The 21780-nt window shown below is 41.3% G+C and overlaps 1 protein-coding gene across 1 annotated transcript in view; it reads right to left on the bottom strand.

Annotated features, from left to right (window-relative positions):
• AP1M1 (adaptor related protein complex 1 subunit mu 1) overlaps positions 1-18154 on the bottom strand; it is a 34200-nt gene extending 16046 nt beyond the window's left edge. Inside the window, exons 1-5 of the mRNA XM_083179438.1 lie at positions 17948-18154; positions 6721-6877; positions 5749-5816; positions 524-654; positions 218-365 (exon numbers count right to left, since the gene is read on the bottom strand). Coding sequence (XP_083035564.1) covers positions 218-365; positions 524-654; positions 5749-5816; positions 6721-6877; positions 17948-17989 — 546 coding nt within the window. The 5' untranslated portion in view covers positions 17990-18154. The remainder of the gene's footprint in view (positions 1-217; positions 366-523; positions 655-5748; positions 5817-6720; positions 6878-17947) is intronic.
• Positions 18155-21780: the final 3626 nt, after the last annotated feature.

Genomic DNA, 21780 nt, shown 5'->3' with positions numbered 1-21780 from the left:
TAAGAGCAGCCACCATACAAAGTTCTAAAATATTTTGTATGAAACATTTACAAAATAAAATGCTCTCTACAGGACTACTATAAAGTAATAAATGAAGAACTACTTTGGTTTGAGGTAGACTCTGCATCAGCATATAATACATTTTAATATAATAGGGGACAATAGGTTCTAATATACAGTAATAGGTTGATGGCCTTTTTACATCATGATAACTTACTAGTAGGTTGACAGACTCAATGACATCTAAAAAAACTTCATTCTTCCTATATTTAATGCCCTCTGATCTCCAAGACACAGCATTGGTGACTGTGGCGGGAGGGCGAGGTGCTCCAGTTTCTAGCTTGTGCCCTTCTTGAGTGATGTATCTATTAAAATAGGATTATAAGCAAATCATACATTCAAAAAATAAATATTAAAGCTGGAAACACAGTGCACTCACTTACAGAATAAGGTATAATTCAGACAGACATACAATATGAATATAGATGTAACAAGTAGCTGACCGGTTACACTCAATACTCACTCTTGCAAAATTTTGCTGTCTGTTGTTTGTGGGTAACCAAAATCCATCAACTCATCTAGCAACTCATATATAATGACAAAATTATCACGGATACTTTCTTCCTCTAATTCTTTGAAGTATTCAGAAAATACCTAAAAAAGATTGAATATGTCAGTTCAACCAAAATTGTGATTTGTTAATCAAAAGCAATGTATGAAAACCATATGGACTTCAATAAGATCAGAGTTTAATGCCCGTCTCTCTCTGTATTTCCCACGTGTGGCGCTTCCTTACATAAGGCCGTTCATTTCCACCATAAGTTGCTGAATGGAAGAACGTGCATTTTTCTATATCGTCTCTCAGGTAGTGGCTGTAATATCTTATCTCTGGTACACGCTGGTTGATAAATAAATCAATTGATCAGCCAATATACCTGTCAATCAGAGTTTATATCGATTAATACAGAGGCAAAATGTTTATGGGCAGAATATTGTGTAATGAAGGATTTTGCTTTGGATAATATAAACCTATTTTACTTGGCTTATCACCCAACTTCTATATACTGTGCTAATGTATATGGTTAACATACAAACTTAAGTTACTTATGACTATTAATCTAGGAGTGAAGATCAAAACTGTAGAACTTGACTAGTTAGATTTTCTCAACAGAGTTTCTGGCAGTTTATCATACAATACTCCACTATGAATAAATACAAGCCTGCACATAAAAAAAAAAGGAAGGTAACCAGCACATTTAAATGACAACAAAGTGATACACAGCTATTTCTTTTAGAGATTCCTGCCTCTTAGTATGGGTACACACCAGGACGATTTGAGCTCAATTCCCCCAATTTTGACGCATCTTACGACAGATTTTATGTATATAAAAAGGGCAGAATCGTACCTGTTTTCATTACGATCTGATGCGCGCCCCAGCCGGTTGTCTGTCAGATTGGAGATTTTTACCTATTGCCATAAAGATTCGCCAATCTACATTCGACTGGTTACCGATCACGTGCAGATCATGTGTGTTTGTATACTCCAAACCATTGTGTGATTTCCAAGGAAATCTTTTCACAATCACGGTCTTTCTGGTGTGCACACAGCATTATGCAATGGTCTTTTAGGCATGTTGGAATACTTTAAGTTTCTTTCATGCACGCCGTAGCTTTATTTTTCACTATAATTCTGCAGGGTTAGACGTGGTAATCCTCCCTTAAATATGTAACATGTTTAGAAACTTACTTTAAGTTTCAGTCACACGTGCATATAGCAGTTTCTTTCTTCCACAGGTTATATATAGGGACACTCTTAAGAAACAGGAACTTACACTTAATTCTACCGAGTGGGCAGCATTCAGTTGGTCTTTGAAACAGTCTCCCGCCAGCTCAGGGAGCCCCGGACATCACTACTTTAATACATACTTTTATTAAGTACTTCTTATCCAGCTTTTTATGGAAATTTAAGTTCCTGTGTTGACTCCCTACATGTAACCTGTGGTACAAAAGTTTGTAACTTGTTGCATATTTAAGGGAGGATTATCACATTTATCCCTGCAGAATTGAAGTAAAAAAACAAAGATACTTTAAGTTTCTGTCATGTATGCCTTTAAAAGGGTAAGTGGTATTGTTTTATGTAGTGCAATTTAGAGTGGGCAATGGGATATTCTTATACCCCTGTTAGACCAGAGCCTCGACCTGGGTTATTGCCATGCCACTCCGGGTTGGGGTTTGGTATAAATGGGGCCCCAAAAAAAAATCCCAGGTCCTGTTACCTGGGAATCCAAACCTTGAAATGCTCAGGGTCAGGCTCGGGGCATACCTGGAGTCAGGGGCCGTGTAAGCAAGTAACCCGGGTCATCTGACCAGGGACTCGTTGGGGAGGGGGGGGGGACCCATACCTCCCAGCCAGCGTCCTGCAGTCAGTTCGGACATTGGACAGGGGACGTATACAGCATCCGCTGCTGTACTATGTAGACAGAAGCGGAGTCGGGGAGGAGGTGAATGGATGCCTGTGTTAACCTTATGGTTTGGAGGCTGGGGCAGCCCAGCAGCCTTCCTGGCTGCTGGCCTCGCCCCTAGCATGTCGGTTGTTCCGGCTGGAGGATTTTGTGGCGCTTTGTGGTATAAGTAACATCTACAAACGGTTTATGGTATCAATCATAGACACCTTGAAATGGTGTCCATACCAAAGGTTAACATTGACAAAAAGTCGACACAAGCTTATGGATGACATGAATAAGGTAAACATGAGTTTCAATGGTTTGTTGACATGGACACCGTATAAGTGTACCACTGCGCTCACCATGCTTATTATATACACACACTATTATATATCCACTTGGGTAGTAAAGTATGAAAAACTATCTCTTTTTTATGTCCACTATAAGCTTGTTTCAAACTTTTGTTAATGTCATACCTTAGGTCGACCATTTCAAGGGGTCGACCTAGTCACTTCAGGCCATTAGTGGGAGTCTACCCAGTGACCGCATACCCTACAGACTCTTGTACTTGTTTTTGAGAATCAAGTGTACAGGCATACTAATGGTGTGTACACACAGGGAGATTCCCTTGATATTCAACTTAATGCTGCCCATACACGCCCCGATACGGGCGTGCTTTCCGTGCTTAATTAGCACGGATCACATTGCATTGCATTGCCTGTGCACACGTTGTGCATGCAATGCGATGCAATGTGATGAAAACTAAGTACAAAAAGTATGTGCAAGCACATATTTTTTGTACTGTGCGATGAGGTGCCGCGGGAGCGCGCACCTCAAAGCACACATCGGGACAGCCCGCATCGCAGTGTGTATGGGCTGCTTAAGATTCGAGTGCTATGCAATCTTTGCTATCTCTGTACTATTTACATACAATTCATGCTATCTACATTCGATTTGCACTATATAGTCATTGCTGCCCTGTCTATCTGGGTTTCGATTTGTGCTGCACGGGAGCGCGCATCGGGATTGCAAGGTAAAAAAACCTGTGCGATCTGCATGCGATTTTAACTATATAGTCAAAATCTCATGCTGATTGTACCCGTGTGTACACACCATAACACTTCAGTGGGTTATCATATTACAGCTTCTGCCCATATGCACTAACACTCTCAGTTGGATCCATGACTGATTCAAGCTGACTTATTTCTTCCAGTGATACAGTAATTGTGTTAAAATATCATGTCAGAATTCTGGATAAATGAGTGCTATTTACCAAGAACAGATGGATTATGAAGCAGCAATAAACTTAGCTTTGTATTATTAAACTTTATTCAGTACTTATGTATTATCGCGGTGCCCACGATGTTCATCGTACTGCATCTCATCACATCGCATGCAATATAGCGGCATGTGATGCGATTTTTAATTGTACAAGCACTCTGATGGGTGCTTACAATGTTAAATGCACCCCCATTGTCAACGCGACCCCCACTATCAACGCCAACCCGAAGTGTGGTGAGCGCAGCAGGGTGCTTGTACAATTAAAAATCGCATCGCATGCCAGCAAATGCTATGCAATATTTAATTGTACATTCCGGGTCATTTAACGCGAATATCGCATCACATACCACTAAATAAGGTATGCGATGTGATGGGCGCCGTGATAATACATAAGTACCCTTTATTCCTTCATTACACAATATTCTGGAAAGAGAATACATTTGTATTATTCAGTGTAAACTCTTTTAATTTAGAGTTTATGATGCTTGGTTTCCAGTAAGCAAGGCGATCATCTAATAGGTGGTCTAAATTATGTCAGTACCAAGGGAAAGTTGGAGGCATGTTTGAACATTGTTTGCCATCATGACACTTGCAAATGTCACCAATCCATGTATTACCATTACCTATGAAGAATATAAATACAGCTTGACTAGAAAAAAAATTAATATATGGTCTACCTGCACAATCTAATCTGCCAACAGTAATATATTAAAATAACTATATGACAGCTTAAATTATTAATTATAACACAAAATTTTGGGCAATTTCAAGCTCAAATATTTTCAGCATATACACCTACAATTTTACCTGCAGTTGGTTACAAATCAATGTATAGGTAGAAATATAAGGAACACTTAACACCAACACATAGAGGGGTATTCAATGCCCCTTATGGCAAGCTATGATGACAAGCAGTGCCAATAGCTCGCTCTTGAGTATTCTACTCCCTCTGGTTCCCTTCCTGGCGAGGTGGAAATGGCAAGTTTGGCCAATAAAACGGTGGGACTCACATTTGCAGAGAACCTCCCCGTTTAGAGGAGGGGACTTTTACAGCAAGGATGGCTTGTTTTCTGCAAGGAAAAGCCATTCTCGCCGTACAAACCCCCTTGCCGGTCCACACTGAATACCCCCCTTTGTCTTAGGCCGGTTTCACACACTCCGGCACCTGCCGGACGGTGAAATCCCGCATGGAGGGGATGGCCACAGCCCGGCAGCCGTCCCTTCCAGTGGCAGGTTCCGGCTGCAGCCGTGCGGCCGGGCCGTGGCCGTCCCGTGTGAATGGACACAATAGTGTCCATTCACAACTAATGTGTGCGGCACGGCTCCCTGGCCATGCGGGATTTCACCGTCCGACAGGAGCCGCAGTGTGTGAAACCGGCCTTAGGGCTTAGGCCATACTTGTTGCTTGTGTTGGAGGCATAAATGGATACAATTGACTGTCGTACCGGGCTTGGGACCAGTGCAAAATCCATGATACCACTCTGCTGTAAGGATCACAGCAGAAATATATACAATTAAGCGGGGTATTCAATCCCGGCACTCGCCTATTCAATGCTGCCGTTTTCGACAGCATTGAAGGCATTGTCCTGAAAAAAACAGACCAAACTTTAAAACAAGTCTGAACTGTTTTGTAGGAAACGTCCACGGATTGTCGAATTCACAGCCATTTTTTGAAAAACATCAGACTTTCCGACACTCGAAATCCGGCTGTCGAGTTGCAGTCGAGAGAAACGAAAAAAGCCTGGGATTCTGACTGTCGGAATCCCTGATTGAATACCCCCCTAAATCTATAAATGCATTATTTTTTTATAATATGTATATACACACAAACAGCAATTTAGAGCATTACACAGTGTGCTACTGGGATCAAAGTGATGATAAGCACCGGACTATGGCTAAAAGGCAAACAAATACAGGACATATTACATACAAAAAACACTGGAAGAGGAACCACATAAATGTTTTATACACTTTGACCATTGCATTACTCCTGATTGGTGAATGCATTTCTACAGATACATACCTGAACCACCTTGTAAAGGAAGGAGAATACCAATGACACACAGGCATTCTTTTTTGACGTTGCAACCACTAGAGCAATGTTAAGGATCACCACATTTAGGTGACCAGCCAACAGAACGTTGCTTGAAATACAGTAAGAAGTATAGTGATATGATTACATTAAACACACTTGGAGTATTACAAGGTGCTATTGGCATTTCTAAAAATGTGATCTATAACTTAGTTACAGTAAACTGTATTACATTTCCACTGATTGCTCTACTTTTACCACATACTGTAAGAAGATAGGTCTACTAGTTGTATATTCTGTCTGCCATGCGTGGAGCACACATTCAACATTTGTAGTTTGTCTGAAAGAAATGTGCGTTTTCCTGTTTTTGGCAGTACTTAGGTTTACCTGAAGTACAAATGTCACTGGTTTTTGGAACAACATTTTGACATATACCACAGTCTTTTCTTGCTTATTTAAAACAAGTACAATCCTGAAGTATAAATACGCAAGTTACGATTTAGCAGATATGAGGCCTAATGCAGCATGGATTGCTAATTAGAGAATTCACCGTGAGCTATTATCGAACAACTGAGAACACGTAATGTTGGCATTGTGCATGCTTGAGGGGAAATAGCAACTGAAAAAATGCATATAGATCTTAAACACAATATAACGCAGTTTTACTGACAGGAAGTCCACTTCGGAGGGTGTAAACATGCAGTTTTCTAGGTGTTTCTGAAGTAAAAGCAAGCAGTGCCCAGGTGTTTCAGGATTTGCTTATGGATCTGCAAATGGTTTGCTGTTAGCGATCCATTCACAATTTTGCACAGACTGGGCAGCGACTTTCTCCTCACAGCCCACTGCGAATTCTCGGATTAGCGATCAATGCTCATTTAGGCTCATGGTTTTTTGTTTTTGTCAGTTATTTCATTGATTTCAGCCATCTCCAAAATGATGTTATAAACAAAGAACAAAGGATACAATATAAATTATTGTGTTTGATCCACATAAAGCGGACTCCTCCATGAGCCAGTATTGGTGATAGTGCACCTTCTTCCTCCTTCTCCATTAAGATTGGCATGAAGTGCTCAACTTCAGACATGTCCACATCGCCGCGGTAATTGCGACAAATGAGGACCTAAAAAAAAAAAAAAATTGAAAAACACAAAAATATGTTATATAACAGACTGTTGTTTTCCTTCTAAAAATTTCAGCTGTAACAGTATATGATTAAAGTCAAACTAGAATATAATTTATTATTTGATTATGTTCAAAATGTTTTTTATAGCATTGCAGCACAAGGATAACTCACTCTAATTTGGTAATCTATTTGGCAATACACTAATCATATGGAACAATTGCAGGGTGGATACTTGTTCACATAAAAAGGTGCGTTTCAGAATACAGCTAAATTTGAAAGGTATGTGGAGCCTTGCAAATAATCTCCAAAATACAGATATTTCCTTTGTTTTTGTAATCCACTAAAACATGCTGGAAAGCTAGACATCCACTGGAAAATTTCCAATCTCAAATGGTACACAACAGCATTAAAATTCTACACTTACGGGGGAATGCAATTGCTGGTGGGAAATTCAGAACACCCCACTGTGCAGGATTTCTCCCACAGCTGCAGGGTTTTACCATTTAATTGCAGGACTAAAAATGAGAAATAATTACGCAACTGGAAGTTTCCAATAAGTTTATTTAGTCTGTAATTACTCAGCTTCTGAAATGTTATCTGCTCCAGCATCGGGATCCAGAGAGTATGTAATTGTTTGTGTGACCACCACTGCCCCCCATCCCCTGAAGTCTCCCAGCAGCCCCATCCCCAGTGGTAAGATAGAGGGGGAGCCATAGAGACCTTTTCATGTGTTTGGGGTTTTCAGCGGATACGGTATGAATAGTAGACAATGTCTAGGTTGACACCTTGAAATGGTCGACATACTCAAGGTCAACACAAGCTTATGGCCAACAGGAGTTTTTCAAGTTTTTGGGGGTCTATGTCAACATATGTATAAATGTACCATGTCCCCTTGCATGGCTCGCTATGCTTTGGGCACCATTATATATTCCCACTCTATGCACAGTTGGATAGTAAAGTATGAAAAAAACCTTTAAAAAAAAAAAAAAAAATAATAATAAATACACACCACGAAAAACTCATGTTGACCATTATTTTGGTGTCAACCTTTTGTTAATATTAACCTTGGGTATGTTGACCATTTAAAGGTGTCAACCTAGACACTGTCTGCCCAGTGACTGCATACCTTTTCAGGACAGACCTCAGGAAAACCAAAATTGAGAGTCAAGTCTTTCAACCTCGCACCAAATTAAATTCCCTCATTAGCATGCATATATAATGCACGTTAGGCTCATACAAAAGGTGAAAGCAAACTAATCTGGCATTTATGTAACTCGACTTGTTTTAGCGTGTTTCTTCATTTCAGTGAGGTTGATGTGCATCAACACCATAAGAACAAACAAGAATAAATAAATAAATGCAGTGCCTTCACCACTTCATTAGGGGATAAGCATTAGCTAGAAAACCCATGCAGTCAGCATTCCTGAAAGTCTCACAATGCCTGTGAATTGCCCCATGTGACAGTAAGCAAATTGTGCTTGTTGACATTGTAGAAAGTAAATAGATGAAGTTTGCATTTAGAAACTTATCCATGTTAATGTTATAACAAAGCAATGACAGAAACTGTTCAATACTTTTCGCTAATTCTAGATTTGACGGTAGTCGTAATTTTGTGAGATTTTGGGCTTAAACCAGCCTGGAACATTGGGTGCCATTGCCGGCATTTATAAATGGAGCGGAAAGGTCTAAAATAGGATCCAAATCATAGTCTGAATTTAGAACAGATTTAGAACAAAAGATTTATACAAATAGATTTAGAAAATTTCTCTGTTACAAACAGAGAACTCCTCATTCAAGGCAATCTCTGTACATTACAACTTCCTTCGCACCCCTATCCAATATGATGACTTAAAAACTGGGTTGGCACAATGGAGAGACCACCTCCCCTCTTTAACTACCAAAATACTGCTCAAATCATTTGAACTTTCTGTGAGACTGGTCCCTGCAACCTCTTACACAGAATTGTTTTTAAACATACTACACCGTACATACTTGTCACCTCATCGTCGGTTTTTGATGGGGCAAATTGACGATCACTCATGCCTTCGATGCGGTGCACAAAGGGCAGAATTGTACCACTGCTTGTGGGAATGTCCAATAATTCGGGGCTTTTGGGCTCAAATTTGGAAACATGCAACTCAACATGTCTAGTGTCTAGTTTCCCCATAACACCTGAATGGGCAATATTTGGCATTATGCCAGAGGGGACGCGAGTCCCGCAAGGGGTCCGAAAACTGCTGATCATCCTGTCCGCAGTTGCCAAGAAGTGTATTCTTCAACTCTGGCTGCACCCCACAGCTCCCCCGTTCTCACTTTTCTTAAACAAATTATTTCACATTTTCCGAATGGAGTGGCTTGAAGCTTCTCTACAAAAAGAAAAGTTCACTGAAAATTTTTTTGACACTTGGGAGAGCTACATTGACACCCTATCTCCAACATTAAAGAGCCAAATTAGAAACTGTTTTAAAAACACATTATGGTACGAGACTAGGGTATGTGCACAAGACCCCCCAATCTCATAGAATACTATTTACTCTGGAACTCCACTTCTTCAGATGTGACAGTGCGTGTAGTGGAGGTAATAAATGGCGTGGACCCTGGCTCCTCTTGTGATTCCCATTATATATAATCTTTGTACTTTATTTTCTTTCCTGTATGTTCACTGACTTTTTGTGGAATGCTGTTGCACGGTGAAAATGTCATGTGTATTATTATTATTATTTTATCCTATTTTGTTTTATTGTCTTTTACCGTTGACAAACACCTTCTTTTAAGTGAACTGTGTTTATACCTCTGTCTCATTGATCTGTAATGCTTCAATAAAAGAAAATTAATTTAAAACAAATAGATTTAGAAATTGTTTAGAAAACAAGCCATCCAAGGCATTGTATGTGAAGAAATGACCCCTTTAGCGACACATCCTCTCCAACATCTATCAGATGAGCAAGAGTGCATTCTACTTAATCTGGAAGGTACATCATACCAACATCTTATATGTATTCTATTTTATTTTAAAACAAGAGCTAGATGTAGCATTGTCCCAAACCTTGGGCAATTCTTCATCAAAGTAGTATTCAATCCTACTTCCCAGGCCCTCTCATGAGGATTATGTTGCGAAGAAGGAGAGGTAAGGAGGTGTTTTACTGTGGCTTAAAAGTGCCTACGTTGTAAAAATTTCTAGAAGTTCCTATATGGAACTTTATCTATTTGGATCTGGAAAAATTGGGTAAAACTATCTTTACTAATATCATTTAATTGGAAAGGTTTCTGTAATTCTGCAGAAGAAATGATACCTTAGGCATACCTGGAGGAAAGCAGGGTTATGTACAATTAGAATAACAGGGGAGCGTCTAAACCGGGCATGTCCGACGTTGGCCCTCCAGATGTTGTGAAACTACACATCCCAGCATGCTTTGCAATAGTTTTAGCATTCTCTAATAGCAAAACTGTGGCAAAGCATGCTGGGATGTGTAGTTTCACAACATCTGGAGGGCCAACGTTGGACATGCCTGGTCTAAACCAAATCTTCTATAAAGCTTAGTCCCAAACAGACAAGGAGCTTATATACAATTGGGTGAAAGAACAAGTTCCTAGGACGATGAGACCTCGGTATCCAAAGGAGGGAAGAGACTGTAGAGAGACCAGTCCAGACACTCTGCGCATCAAGATTACACCACTGTACACAATGAGCTAGCTAGGCAACTACATAATATTTTTTTAGTCAGCAATACCCAATCCATCATTATAGGTAAGACACTGGTATAACTGAAGACTGACCCGGAGGGGGTTTATTTACTCAAATAAAGCGTGAAGTTCGGAACTTTAAAAAAAAAAATTTTTTAAATTGGATGGGGGGGGGGGGGGGGGAGGAGATTAAACATGGGAAGTTCTGGAAGAGGTAAAGGAGCCGCGGAATTTCACCTAGATTTAATGAACCCAACAACCTGTATAAGTCATAGGTGTCCCATATTAAAAGGAGTATTTTGCCATCTTGGCCAAGAAAGACTCCCTAAGGTGGATGAGAACAGTCCAGGGAGACTGATATAATATATTATTGGAACCTTTATAGAGGCTGAAGTAGAAAAGCTACTTGCTGAATATTAACAAGTGTTGCTTCTGACAAACCTACTCAGTGTTTTTATGTATAATTGTGCCAATAAGAATTGTAGTTTATAACCTAGACTCTATGGGGGAAATTTACTAAGATGGGAGTTCTATTTCAGATGGGATGTTGGTATGGACAACCAAAAAGAATACCACCTATTATCTTCTAGCACAATGGTTCTCAAACTCGGTCCTCCGGACCACACACCGTGCATATTTTGCAGGTCTCCTCACAGAATCACAAGTGAAATAATTAGCTCCACCTATGGATCTTTTAAAATTTGTCAGTCAGTAATGAATGCACTTGCCAAGTGACCAGGGAAATGTGACTTGTGTGGGGTCCTGAGAACCCCTGTTCTAACAGTTGCTAAATAAATAAGTAGATTCTGATTGGTTGCCCATAGCAACAGCCCATGTCCTCGTGCCTAGTAAAGTGCTCTGATATTCATGATAGGAGAATGTCATCAAGTTAAAGTTGTACTACTGCTATACGCACTTTGGTTACATCTTTGGAGTAGATCGTCTGTGTGGGAGACACGTGGAAATTAAGTAGTTACAAAATATTTAGGAAACTGTGACATTAAGCTACAACAGGAATGGGGCTATATGCATCTTGTAGATGTATTGAAGGGATTCAGTATTAAATCCCGGCGGTCGGGATCCCGGCGTTCAAAATCCTGACGCCGGAATCCCGACCGCCGAAATCCCGACAAGGGGGGTGGGGGAAAACACGTGGATCGCCCCCCCCCCCCCCCTTGCGGGCTCGCCACGCAGCGGGCCCGGTGCCTCGCTACGCTCGGCACACTAATTTATTCTCCCTCCGAGGGTGTCGTGGACACCCACGGAGGGAGAAAGTGTCGGGATTTCAGCGTCGGGATTTTGAACGCCGGGATCCTGACCGCCGGGATTTACACTGCATCCCGTATTGAAGAAATATCCTGTATCACATGGAAAATTAACAGTACTAGTTCCATGCGGAAAGGTCTTGTATAAATACATAAGCTGGGTACACACTATACAATGAGCTTTTACGATATGCACAATAATGATATCATCAACAAGATCATGCGCTATTGTTTAGTGTGTATCCACTATATCCTTAATCCTACATAAGGATAACCCCTATTATCTGAAAAACAGACAAATCTGACAATATTGTCAGTGACTGCATGCGGTGGTCCCAGCAACGTCAATGATCAATATCGGTAACAACATTGTCTAGTGTTTAAAGCGCATATTGTTTGTTTTTAATATAGTTAACGATATTAATTCTGTTACATCATGCTCACTACCAAGGGTAAAATAAGGTGATCTTTCAAATACAGTGCTCCCACCACCCCTTTAAAATATCAGTTATTTAATGGGCAGGCCTATCCAATTATTAGGACTTTGCAGATTACTTACAGATGTATCCAATACCACTTTTACACCAGGATCGCAGCAATTGACCCCTTTTACACAGCGTACCTGCATAATGCAAAGTCGGGTGACGTCGGGTCCTGGGCCGGGGCTTGGAGGGACCCCCGTGACGCTACCAAACACGCTGAAAGCAAGCCCAGCAACTGGGAAAGCTACTGGGCTGCCCCCCAGCCTCTGTGCATAAGGGGAACGGATGTCGCACACAGGCATCCATTCTCCTCCTCCCAGGCTCCGTTGCTGTCTGCATAGTACAGCAGTAGAGGCTGTATGCACCCCCTGCCCAACCTTCGGACTAACCTGCAGGACGCTGCGGTCCAGAGGTATGGGCTCTTCCATTGGTGGAAACGGGTCCAGGTGACCTGGGTTACCCGTTTACACTGCCCCATGTCTGACCCTGAGCATTTCCAGTGTAACGACCCAGGATATTTTTTTGGCCCCATTTACACCAAGCCCCGACACAGAGTGACATGGCAATAACCCAGGTCGAGGCTCTGGTGTAAAAGGAGTATAAGTATATGATGTACTATGGTAATATAAAAGACTGACAATCCTAGCATGTCTGCATCAAACAGGAACATACAATGTAGCCAAAATAAATGTAGACATGAAAACAAAGGGTAGGGTGGACCCAGCTTGGAGGAGCTTACAATCTTGTGGGAAAGCACACAGCTAACACAAGAGAAAGGAGTGTGGCTCAGTAAGCAGACTGGTTCAATGGCGAAAGATATACCACCACCTGAATAGTATAATGCCGTGTTCCCACTGCGAGTGTGAACACCACCGGCTTTTACGCTGCATTTTAATGCCGGGGACTGCAGCGCCGGACCCCGTTCTCACTGCTAAGGCAAATTCCCGGGTGAAGAAGTTCTACCTTTGCCTTTGAACACCGTTTTTTTGCAGTACAAACAGGTCAACCCATGTCTCCAACGCAGGTAAAATGCAGGGTTGGAGACCCTATCATGTCAACTTGGTAATTTGCCCTTTAACACCATTTTTTATTCAGTGTGAACGGGTCAACCCCGTGTCGAAATTCCCGTGTCTCCAACCCTGCATTTTACCCGGGTTGACCTGTTCACACTATATAAAAAAAAGGTGTCAAAAGTCAAATTACCGGGTCGACATGCTAGACCCGGGAAATTGCCTAGCAGTGAGAACGGGGTATAAGCGAGACCAGAAGAGGCGGTTTCGGTAGCATTTTTATAGTTATATAAAATTGGGACAGGGTCTGATCAGAAGTAAGAAATAATATTGGAGACTAGGTTGGCTGGATTAATCCAAATGTTTTTGATTGCTTGTTTAATACTTTCGCATGCTGGGAATACAGGCACAGTGCCATTCTTTAAAAAAAAAAAAAAAAAAAAAAAGCCTATTAAAAAGGTAATCCTCCTGGTAAAAAAAGAGAAACATGGTGGGAGTGTGAACCATATCAAAAGGTACTACTAAATCTGCCTAGCATCAGCTAAGATTCCACAAACTCCTCCCCTAGCAATCCTGTAGGGCAGGAGAAATCCCCAACTAACAGGTTTTTTTTTCCAATTTCATCTATCTCTGAGAGATTGTTTTAAGATGTTTAGTCTATCTACAGATATTCAGATGTGAAAGGAATAATAAGGAAAACTTTTTGAAAGATGTAAAATAAATCAAACTTTGGATTGTTAATATAATAAGCATTCGAACTTGGTTGGTCATGGCTCTAATACATAATAATGTCACTTAAGTAGTAATACAGTGCTAACAATAAAGAGATGCCTGGCCATTCAGGGTACGTTAGTATCAACGCTAATACCATTGGTAATGAATGAGAAAACATGCCTGTAATATTGCTAAGTAACAAACTATGCTATTGCGCATTCGAGAGTAATGGTTGTCTGCCACCATCATCATCATCGTCATATGTACAATGCCTGTATTCCTATCCGGCCACTGTCCCTTCCGCCTTCATTTTTGTTACCGGTGCTGAATGTCACAAGTTAGGACATTAGCGGGAATTTATCGCAGAGAGATAAAGGGCAAAATATAATAGACTGCGAAATACCTGTAGAGGGTTGTTTTATGATAAAGGGGTATTCTATAGCTAGCACCCGCAGCATATGCAACTTCTTACTATGGCCTTAACATGGTAGAATCAACTCACAGGGCAATTCAATTGTACCTGTCTATGTGAATGGGTGCATGACGAAGCAATTCAATTATTTCTCCATTTGAGCACACGTTAGTATTTAACAGGCCTGTAAGCACTGGGTGTAACTTCGCAAAGTTTAGCTAAATCAGGCCAATGTTTTTGCTTGGGCGCACAATTTTTTTCTCTCACTGCTTTGTAGACTCAGAATTTTTTTTAAAAAGTGTGTCTGGCCATCTGATTGGAACAAAAGTGTTATTGCTCCGACAGGCGCCAAATAGATGCCTAGGAGGGCATGCCCAGAACAATTGTTCCCAAAGTGCTTATGGCAGCCCTAAATGGTTCACCATTATACAGTTCAAAATTACATTATTAAATCAGTTTAACACCACATGTGAAGAAACTTCAGTGTTCGCAGCAGAAAAGTTTTATATGTTCAGCTTATTATGTGTCATAAATCCCTTTCTGGACAGTAGTCATTACCACCACTGCAGCCAATTTTTTTTTTGCTTTGTATTTTATACTATTGTGATCTTTACAGAACAGCAAACAAGAAAGTATGCATTACATTTTTAATGCAGAGTGTGAACATTAATGTGCTGCTGTCCATTGTAACTTTTTGTCATGCTCTGATTTTCTGATGTGAAACAGTGAGAGTGAGCTCTGGCATTGCCAACAGTGTCAAATGTCTATCTTACATCTGGTTTCTGCTCAAGAGGAGGTGGAGTTGGACTATGATGTCACAGAACTACCCTAATGCAGTTTTGATATATTGCATCAACATATAGAGACATACATGATAGAGCTATACTATGATTACTTGGCTTTAATACTTTGCTGGAACTAAGCATTAGGCAAGCTTCACTGTGTGGTGCAATCTTTAAAAAAAAAAAAAAAATGAATTAAATTATTATATCACTCCTTTCCAGATAACATAACTAGCGATGGGTGTAAGAACTAGTCATGCCAACTAGAAAGATTGGACAGTATCTTATAGTGTGTATCCAACTTTATATAAGCACCTATATAGCTTTATCTCCTTTACAATACGTCCTGGTTAGCACGCCCAAGTGGCAGTTTGGGCCACCCCAGGAGGCAGCATGCAGAAATCATACAGTCCCGCCCATCAGCAATCAACAGTTCTAACAGGTGCCCATTACTTACGTCTGCAGAGAAAAACAAAAAAATAATTCTACACATTAAGATTAAATATATTCGATTCAATAAAAAAATTTAATGAATTTAAGCAAGCTGCAAAAACTCTGTAGCAAACATTTGCAACTTTGTGTATCTCAGTGATTGTGTGTGTGTTGCGCACAAATCTGTTTTTGCAATGTGCAATAAATCTACCAAGGTGTCAACTGTGCTGACACACAGAAGAGAAGTGTCCCTGGAGTGCCCATCCTATCCTTTCCTGATTTGCGTAGTGTTCATTCTAGCACCTGCCATCTTTGAAAACCCATGCAGTTTCTCTTCCCTGCCTGGGGTGTCGCTGTCTGCTGTACTGCTTCTACCACAGTGTGGTCTGTATATCAGACCTGTGATAGAAACACCACAGCAGACAGTGACATCCCAGGCAGGGAAGAGGAACTGCATGGGTTTTCAAAGATGGCAGGTGCTGGAATGAACACTATTTGTGCTTATGCTGGGGGATGCCTATTTCAGTCAGATCTATTGCAATCAGGCTGAGGCCCATACACATTGGGTGACTTTGGGCCTTATTCTGGTTCACTCTCAAAGGCAAATTCCTTTTCAAATGGACAAAACCATGTGCACTGCAGGGGGCAGATGTAACATAGAAAATTAGATTTGGGTGAGTTATTTTGTTTCTGTGCAGGGAAAATACTGATGGCTTTATTTTTACACTGCAATATAGATCTCACTTTGAAGAAAAACTCCACCAAAATCTAATTCTATCTGCACATGTTACATCTGCCCCACCTGCAGTGCACATGGTTTTGTCCATTTGAGAAGGAATTTGGCTCGGAGAGTGAATCACAATAAGGCCCTTTGAGCTGAAAGAACCTGATTTTAGAGCTGCTTTCAGCTTAGAATCCGCCAGTGGCGGTTTTTACCTATGGGCTGCAGGTAAAACTGTAGTGAAGGCAGATGGAGTCTGTGAGACTGACTGGCAGTGACTTCCTATTGGCAGGTGTTCCCTCCCTCCAGGATGCCTTTCTGCGGGCTACTGAGTAAAATCCAAGATTGGGCATGAGCAGCACCTACATCAACACTGCGCACGCGCCGGGACCATGATTACCTTCTATGGGCTGTTGGTCGCTGACTATCAAATGAGTTCTGAAGCGTTCACTGACCTTAGATTAGCGGCACCCTGCTCCATCAACAGGGAGGCCAGCTGATATCCGGTGACGTCAGCTGCCCGCCCACGGAAGGCCAGTAGCCACCCCTGTTTGCATGGGGACACCCAGCGTATTTACACTATGCCTCCTGCACCCTCCCCCCCAGCCAGCGCCGGAAACTATGCAAGTCTCCGAGGGTGCCCACAGTGAAAACCTGCACAGGATGTAAACATCAGTCACCTTAGCAAACCAATCAGAATCAGGTCCATAGTCACATCAGGATTCCGAATGTGGAAATAGAAGTATGCGATAATCACGCCCAATGCCCTTCTATAAATTCCCTACTGGGCTTTTACATGTTTATATGAATTTAAGGAATGAATACTTTTTTTATGCGGTTTTAATCACTTAACAGATGATAAAGCAGTTTTTATTAAGTTACGGTGTTATATTATTATGTAAATTTGACGTTTAGCAACTAAAAAACAACCAAACCTTTCATGTATGCACAGCTAGCACATCCTCCTGAGAAGTGTCAGTAGTGGTGGCAGGATTTGTAGAGATCATTTCTATTTGCAAATTCATTCAAAACAGCCATACAAATATATCAGAACACTCAATTCTTTTCCTAACCACTTATAGAACATATATCTGTTTATTCCTTTGTTATCTAAGCACTTGAACAGGCTACTGGCAGCAATTGGCACATGCTGACACAGCTGGTGAGATGGCAAATGGGGCATTGGGATGAGGAGGGTGCATACGGTCAGATTAGCTGACTGCAGGAATATAAAATACCATTATTATAATACATAGATCTTCAAATATTGAAGGTGGATCTTGCTAATGAGAATTACGTCATCCAGTAATGCCCATAACATCTGTACATAGCTGCCCACCGGCTTGAGGTATGCATCCTACTGTCCACACACTAGGATCAGCTGCCCTGCACTGGACGCTGCAAACACTGCCGGCTTGGGCAGGGATCACGCTGGTAAGAGGGCATCCTATATGATACATCAGCCAGCAGGGGCGGTCACTAAGCGTCTCAGGCCGGCACCTGACAGCTTCTCCCCCCCGGGCCAAATAACTGACTGCCCCTGATAGCGGCTGAGCGCTGCTTACCTTTCCCTTCAGGTCCAGCACGTAGACCGCGCTCGCCGACATTCTGCCACCGCAGCAGCCTCGGGTTTCTCTGGATCGTGTTCAGCTTTGGATCATCCCGTTACCCTTTTTTCTATAGCGGTCTGCTCGCTGCTGCTGCTGCCGCTGCCTTTAGAGAGGAAGCACACTCACATCCCTTCCGGGCATCACTGGTGCCCGGCTCCACCACCAATATGGCGATACGAGAACACTACCCAAATCATGTTCCCACACCAAGATGTCTTCCTCAGCGCACTGGAGATGGGGAATCTACATGAAACAAAACATAATATTCTATATGTAGATAAATAAAGACCAGAAAGAGCACTGAGCAACACAATTTTTTGGTTCATGTTGGAGATATAATTAATTTTATTTTATTTATTGTTTTGTGAATCCAACATATGCTTTAGCTTACTAACCCCCTGTTCTTCAAAGATCGCCATTTGTTCTTATTCTAAATCCTATATAATCAAGGCTGACACTGTACATTGTCTCAGAATATGGAGGAATTTCAAGTGTTTTGTGAGCAGTGGCCACTGGATGGCGCCCAATGGAGCATTTCAAATGAAGTTGTGTTGTTCCATCATTTTGAAGGCTGGTATGGGGTATTTAGTAAAGCTTCTAAATTGAAAATAAGTAATTTTTTCTTATATAGCACATACATATTCTGCAGTGCTGTACAGAGTATAGTTGAGCATTCTCATCAGTCCCTGCCCCAGTGGAGCTTACAATATATATTCCCTACCACATGTAGATGCACACACAGTCATTCTAGGATTCATTTTTTGTTGGAAGCCAATTTACCTACCTGTGGGAGGAAACTGGAATACCCGGAGGAAACCTACACAAGCACGGTGTGAATATACAAACTCCGCCGTTAGAGCCATAGTGGGGATCAAACCCATAACCTCAGCGCTGTGAGGCAGTAATGCTAACCATTACACCATCCGTGCTGCCCCAACAGGTAATGTTGCGCATAGCAACCAGATTCTGTCTATCATTTCTAGGATAATAATGATATTTATATAATAATGATATTTATATAGCACTTTTCTCCCAATAGGACTCAAAGTGCTTCACACATTGTCTTTACAGCTCAAAATACAAAACAAGCTTAACAGTAGATGTCAGTGAAATGCTTGAGTAAATAAGTATGTCTTTAGTCTATTTTTAAAGGATTCTATAGTGGGCGCTTCTCGCACTGTGCGAGGAAGAGAGTTCCACAGAGTTGGAGCAGCAAAGTTGAAAGCTCGACCCCCAGATGAATTCAGGGAGATTCTGGGTACTGTTAGTAGTCCTTCTTCAGTGGATCGTAGTAATCGAGTACGATCCACTGAATAGAGAGGCTATGAACTGTTATTATGGGAACCATCAACTCTTATTTTTAGAGGCTTGAATGTGGGGGCAACACGGGCGGTGTAATGGTTAGCATTACTGCCTCACAGTGCTGAGGTCATGGGCTTGATTCCCACCATGGTGCTACCTATGCAGTTTGTATATTCTCACTGTATTTGCGTGGCTTTACTCCTGTTTCCTCCCACAATCCAAAAATACACTAGTAGATTAATTGGCTCCCAACAAAAAAATAAACCTGAGTGAATGTGTGTGCGCGTACATGTGGTAGGGAGTAGACTGCAAGCTCCACTGGGTAAAAGACCGATATAAACGTTCAAATATTCTTTGTAAAGCGCTGCAGAATATGTGTGCGCAATATAAGAAACTGTTAATAAATAATTTAGTAAATTTATCCCTAGTTCTGTATATTTTGTTGGGATTGGATCAACCCAATTTAGGTCGACATGCATGGCGTGTCAATATGGCTAAGGTTGAAAGGGTTGGAAGGTCAACGTGAGGTTTTCACTTTTTTTTTTTTTGGCCCCGAATGTCGACAGTCTACATTGACACTGCCAAAGTGTACAGATGTGTTCACTATGCATTCGAGCATGGTGCCTTGCTACACTCAGCATCCTATATTATTATCCCATCACACAGTAGTGGATGGTAGGGTATGAAATACCGCCCATCGGCACAGTTCGGTCCCAAAAAAAAAATGACGACCTAGTGACCATATATGGTTACATAAGAAGGCTAAAAAAATAAATGAATAAAAACATTCATCTTTCGAGTTCAACCTACAGTATTCTAAATCAATGTTTGGAATCTCACCTGTTAGTCCAGCCTAATTCACCCTAAACCTGAATTAAGTAGGCATTTTCAAGTTACAAGTCCCAGTGATATTGGCAATTGTATTCCATTTTCATCCCCCTATTATACATATTAACCAGTCGGTTGTGACTCTTGTCCTCTAAATAAATTTAAGGAAGGGTTTGATACATTTATAGTGAGTCTGCCAGCACTACCTCTACCAGCAGAGCATTCCATACCTTAACTGCCCTAACTGTAAAGAAACCCTTCCTCTCCTCTAATCTCAGGAGGTGCCCACTATGAACAGAGGGGGGTGCTTCTGAACCCTAGAAATTGTGATGTAAATTTCTGAACAAGTACATTTTGAATATTACCTAAGGACCAAGGGGTAGATTAACGATGTTGCAGTTTGTCAAAGCCACCGATGAGCGGCATTATTGACCCATCATTTTAAATCGGCAAAGGGAAGATGGTAAACAAAGCTTGTTAGCAGTCATTGCTATTACTATTTTATTACTAATGGTTTAAACCGCTAATGATCAAAAACTGCAGCATAATAAAATTATCCCCAAGATTCTACTGCTACAGTACGGACGGTGTAATGGTTAGCATTACTGCCTCACAGCACTGAGGTCATGGGTTCGAGTCCCACCATGGCCCTAACTGCATGGAGTTTGTATATTCTCCCCGTACGTGCATGGGTTTCCTACGGGTACTCCGGGTTCCTCCCACAACCCAAAAATATACTGGTAGGCCAATTAGCTCCTAACAAAATTAACCATAGAATGTCTGTTTGTGGACATGTCGTAGGGAATATAGATTGTAGGCTCCAGTGGGGCAGGGACTGATGTGAATGTTCAAATATTCACTGTAGAGCACTGCGGAAAAGGAGTGCTCTATATAAGACACTTAATAAATAGCAAAATACAGTAACACAATAGTTGCTAAATCCTAGTGAGCTTAAGGACCTTTCATGCCATGGGGAAACAGCATGGCCACTGGCAGTGTCGCTATCCACAATGCCACCTACTGCCGCTTTGTTCGCCACCGTGCCAGAAGCATTGCAAGCGTCTATTTGGGCAACCATGTCAAATCTTTCTTCTCTTGTAGCACCCTTTCCATTAAAATGTATCTTTCAGATTCTACCCTAAAATGCCCTAATTCTACCCTTTGCTGCGCTCTAATTGTGGAATGGCTATGTCAGGATTTTAAGTGCTCCAAAACTGTTCAATTGAAAAGTTTTATTGAATTCCTTGGCATGATTCCAGCCAAAGTGCATCATAGTGGCACACAACAGATCCCATTAAAAGTACAACAATATTAAAAAGGTCACCAGTCCCTAGCTGCCGCAAAAAGTCAAACTTTTGGCAGAATAGAAATAACCACAAAAAATTTGCTCCCCACATCCCTTTAATTAATTGCAGTATTCTCACTACAGAAACTAAAATCTAATTTGTACACAACAAGGGTCTACTCTTTACTTCAATGGAAATGCTTTTACTATTTTTAAATCTTCCCTTGCTAATTCAAATTGCTGTTCCTCTGTAAAAAAAAAGTTAGCTTCATAAGATCCCAGGTATAGGAGGGCATTAGTATCTCCCCCTTTACCTAATGGTGCATACACACTGGGGCGATTATAGCAAATATCGCTGGAAATATGGTCGCTG

The sequence above is a fragment of the Crinia signifera genome, chromosome 1, assembly GCF_055691185.1.
Source record: "Crinia signifera chromosome 1, ASM5569118v1, whole genome shotgun sequence".
Classification (NCBI taxonomy): domain Eukaryota; kingdom Metazoa; phylum Chordata; class Amphibia; order Anura; family Myobatrachidae; genus Crinia; species Crinia signifera.
This window is presented reverse-complemented; position numbering and strand designations above follow the sequence as displayed.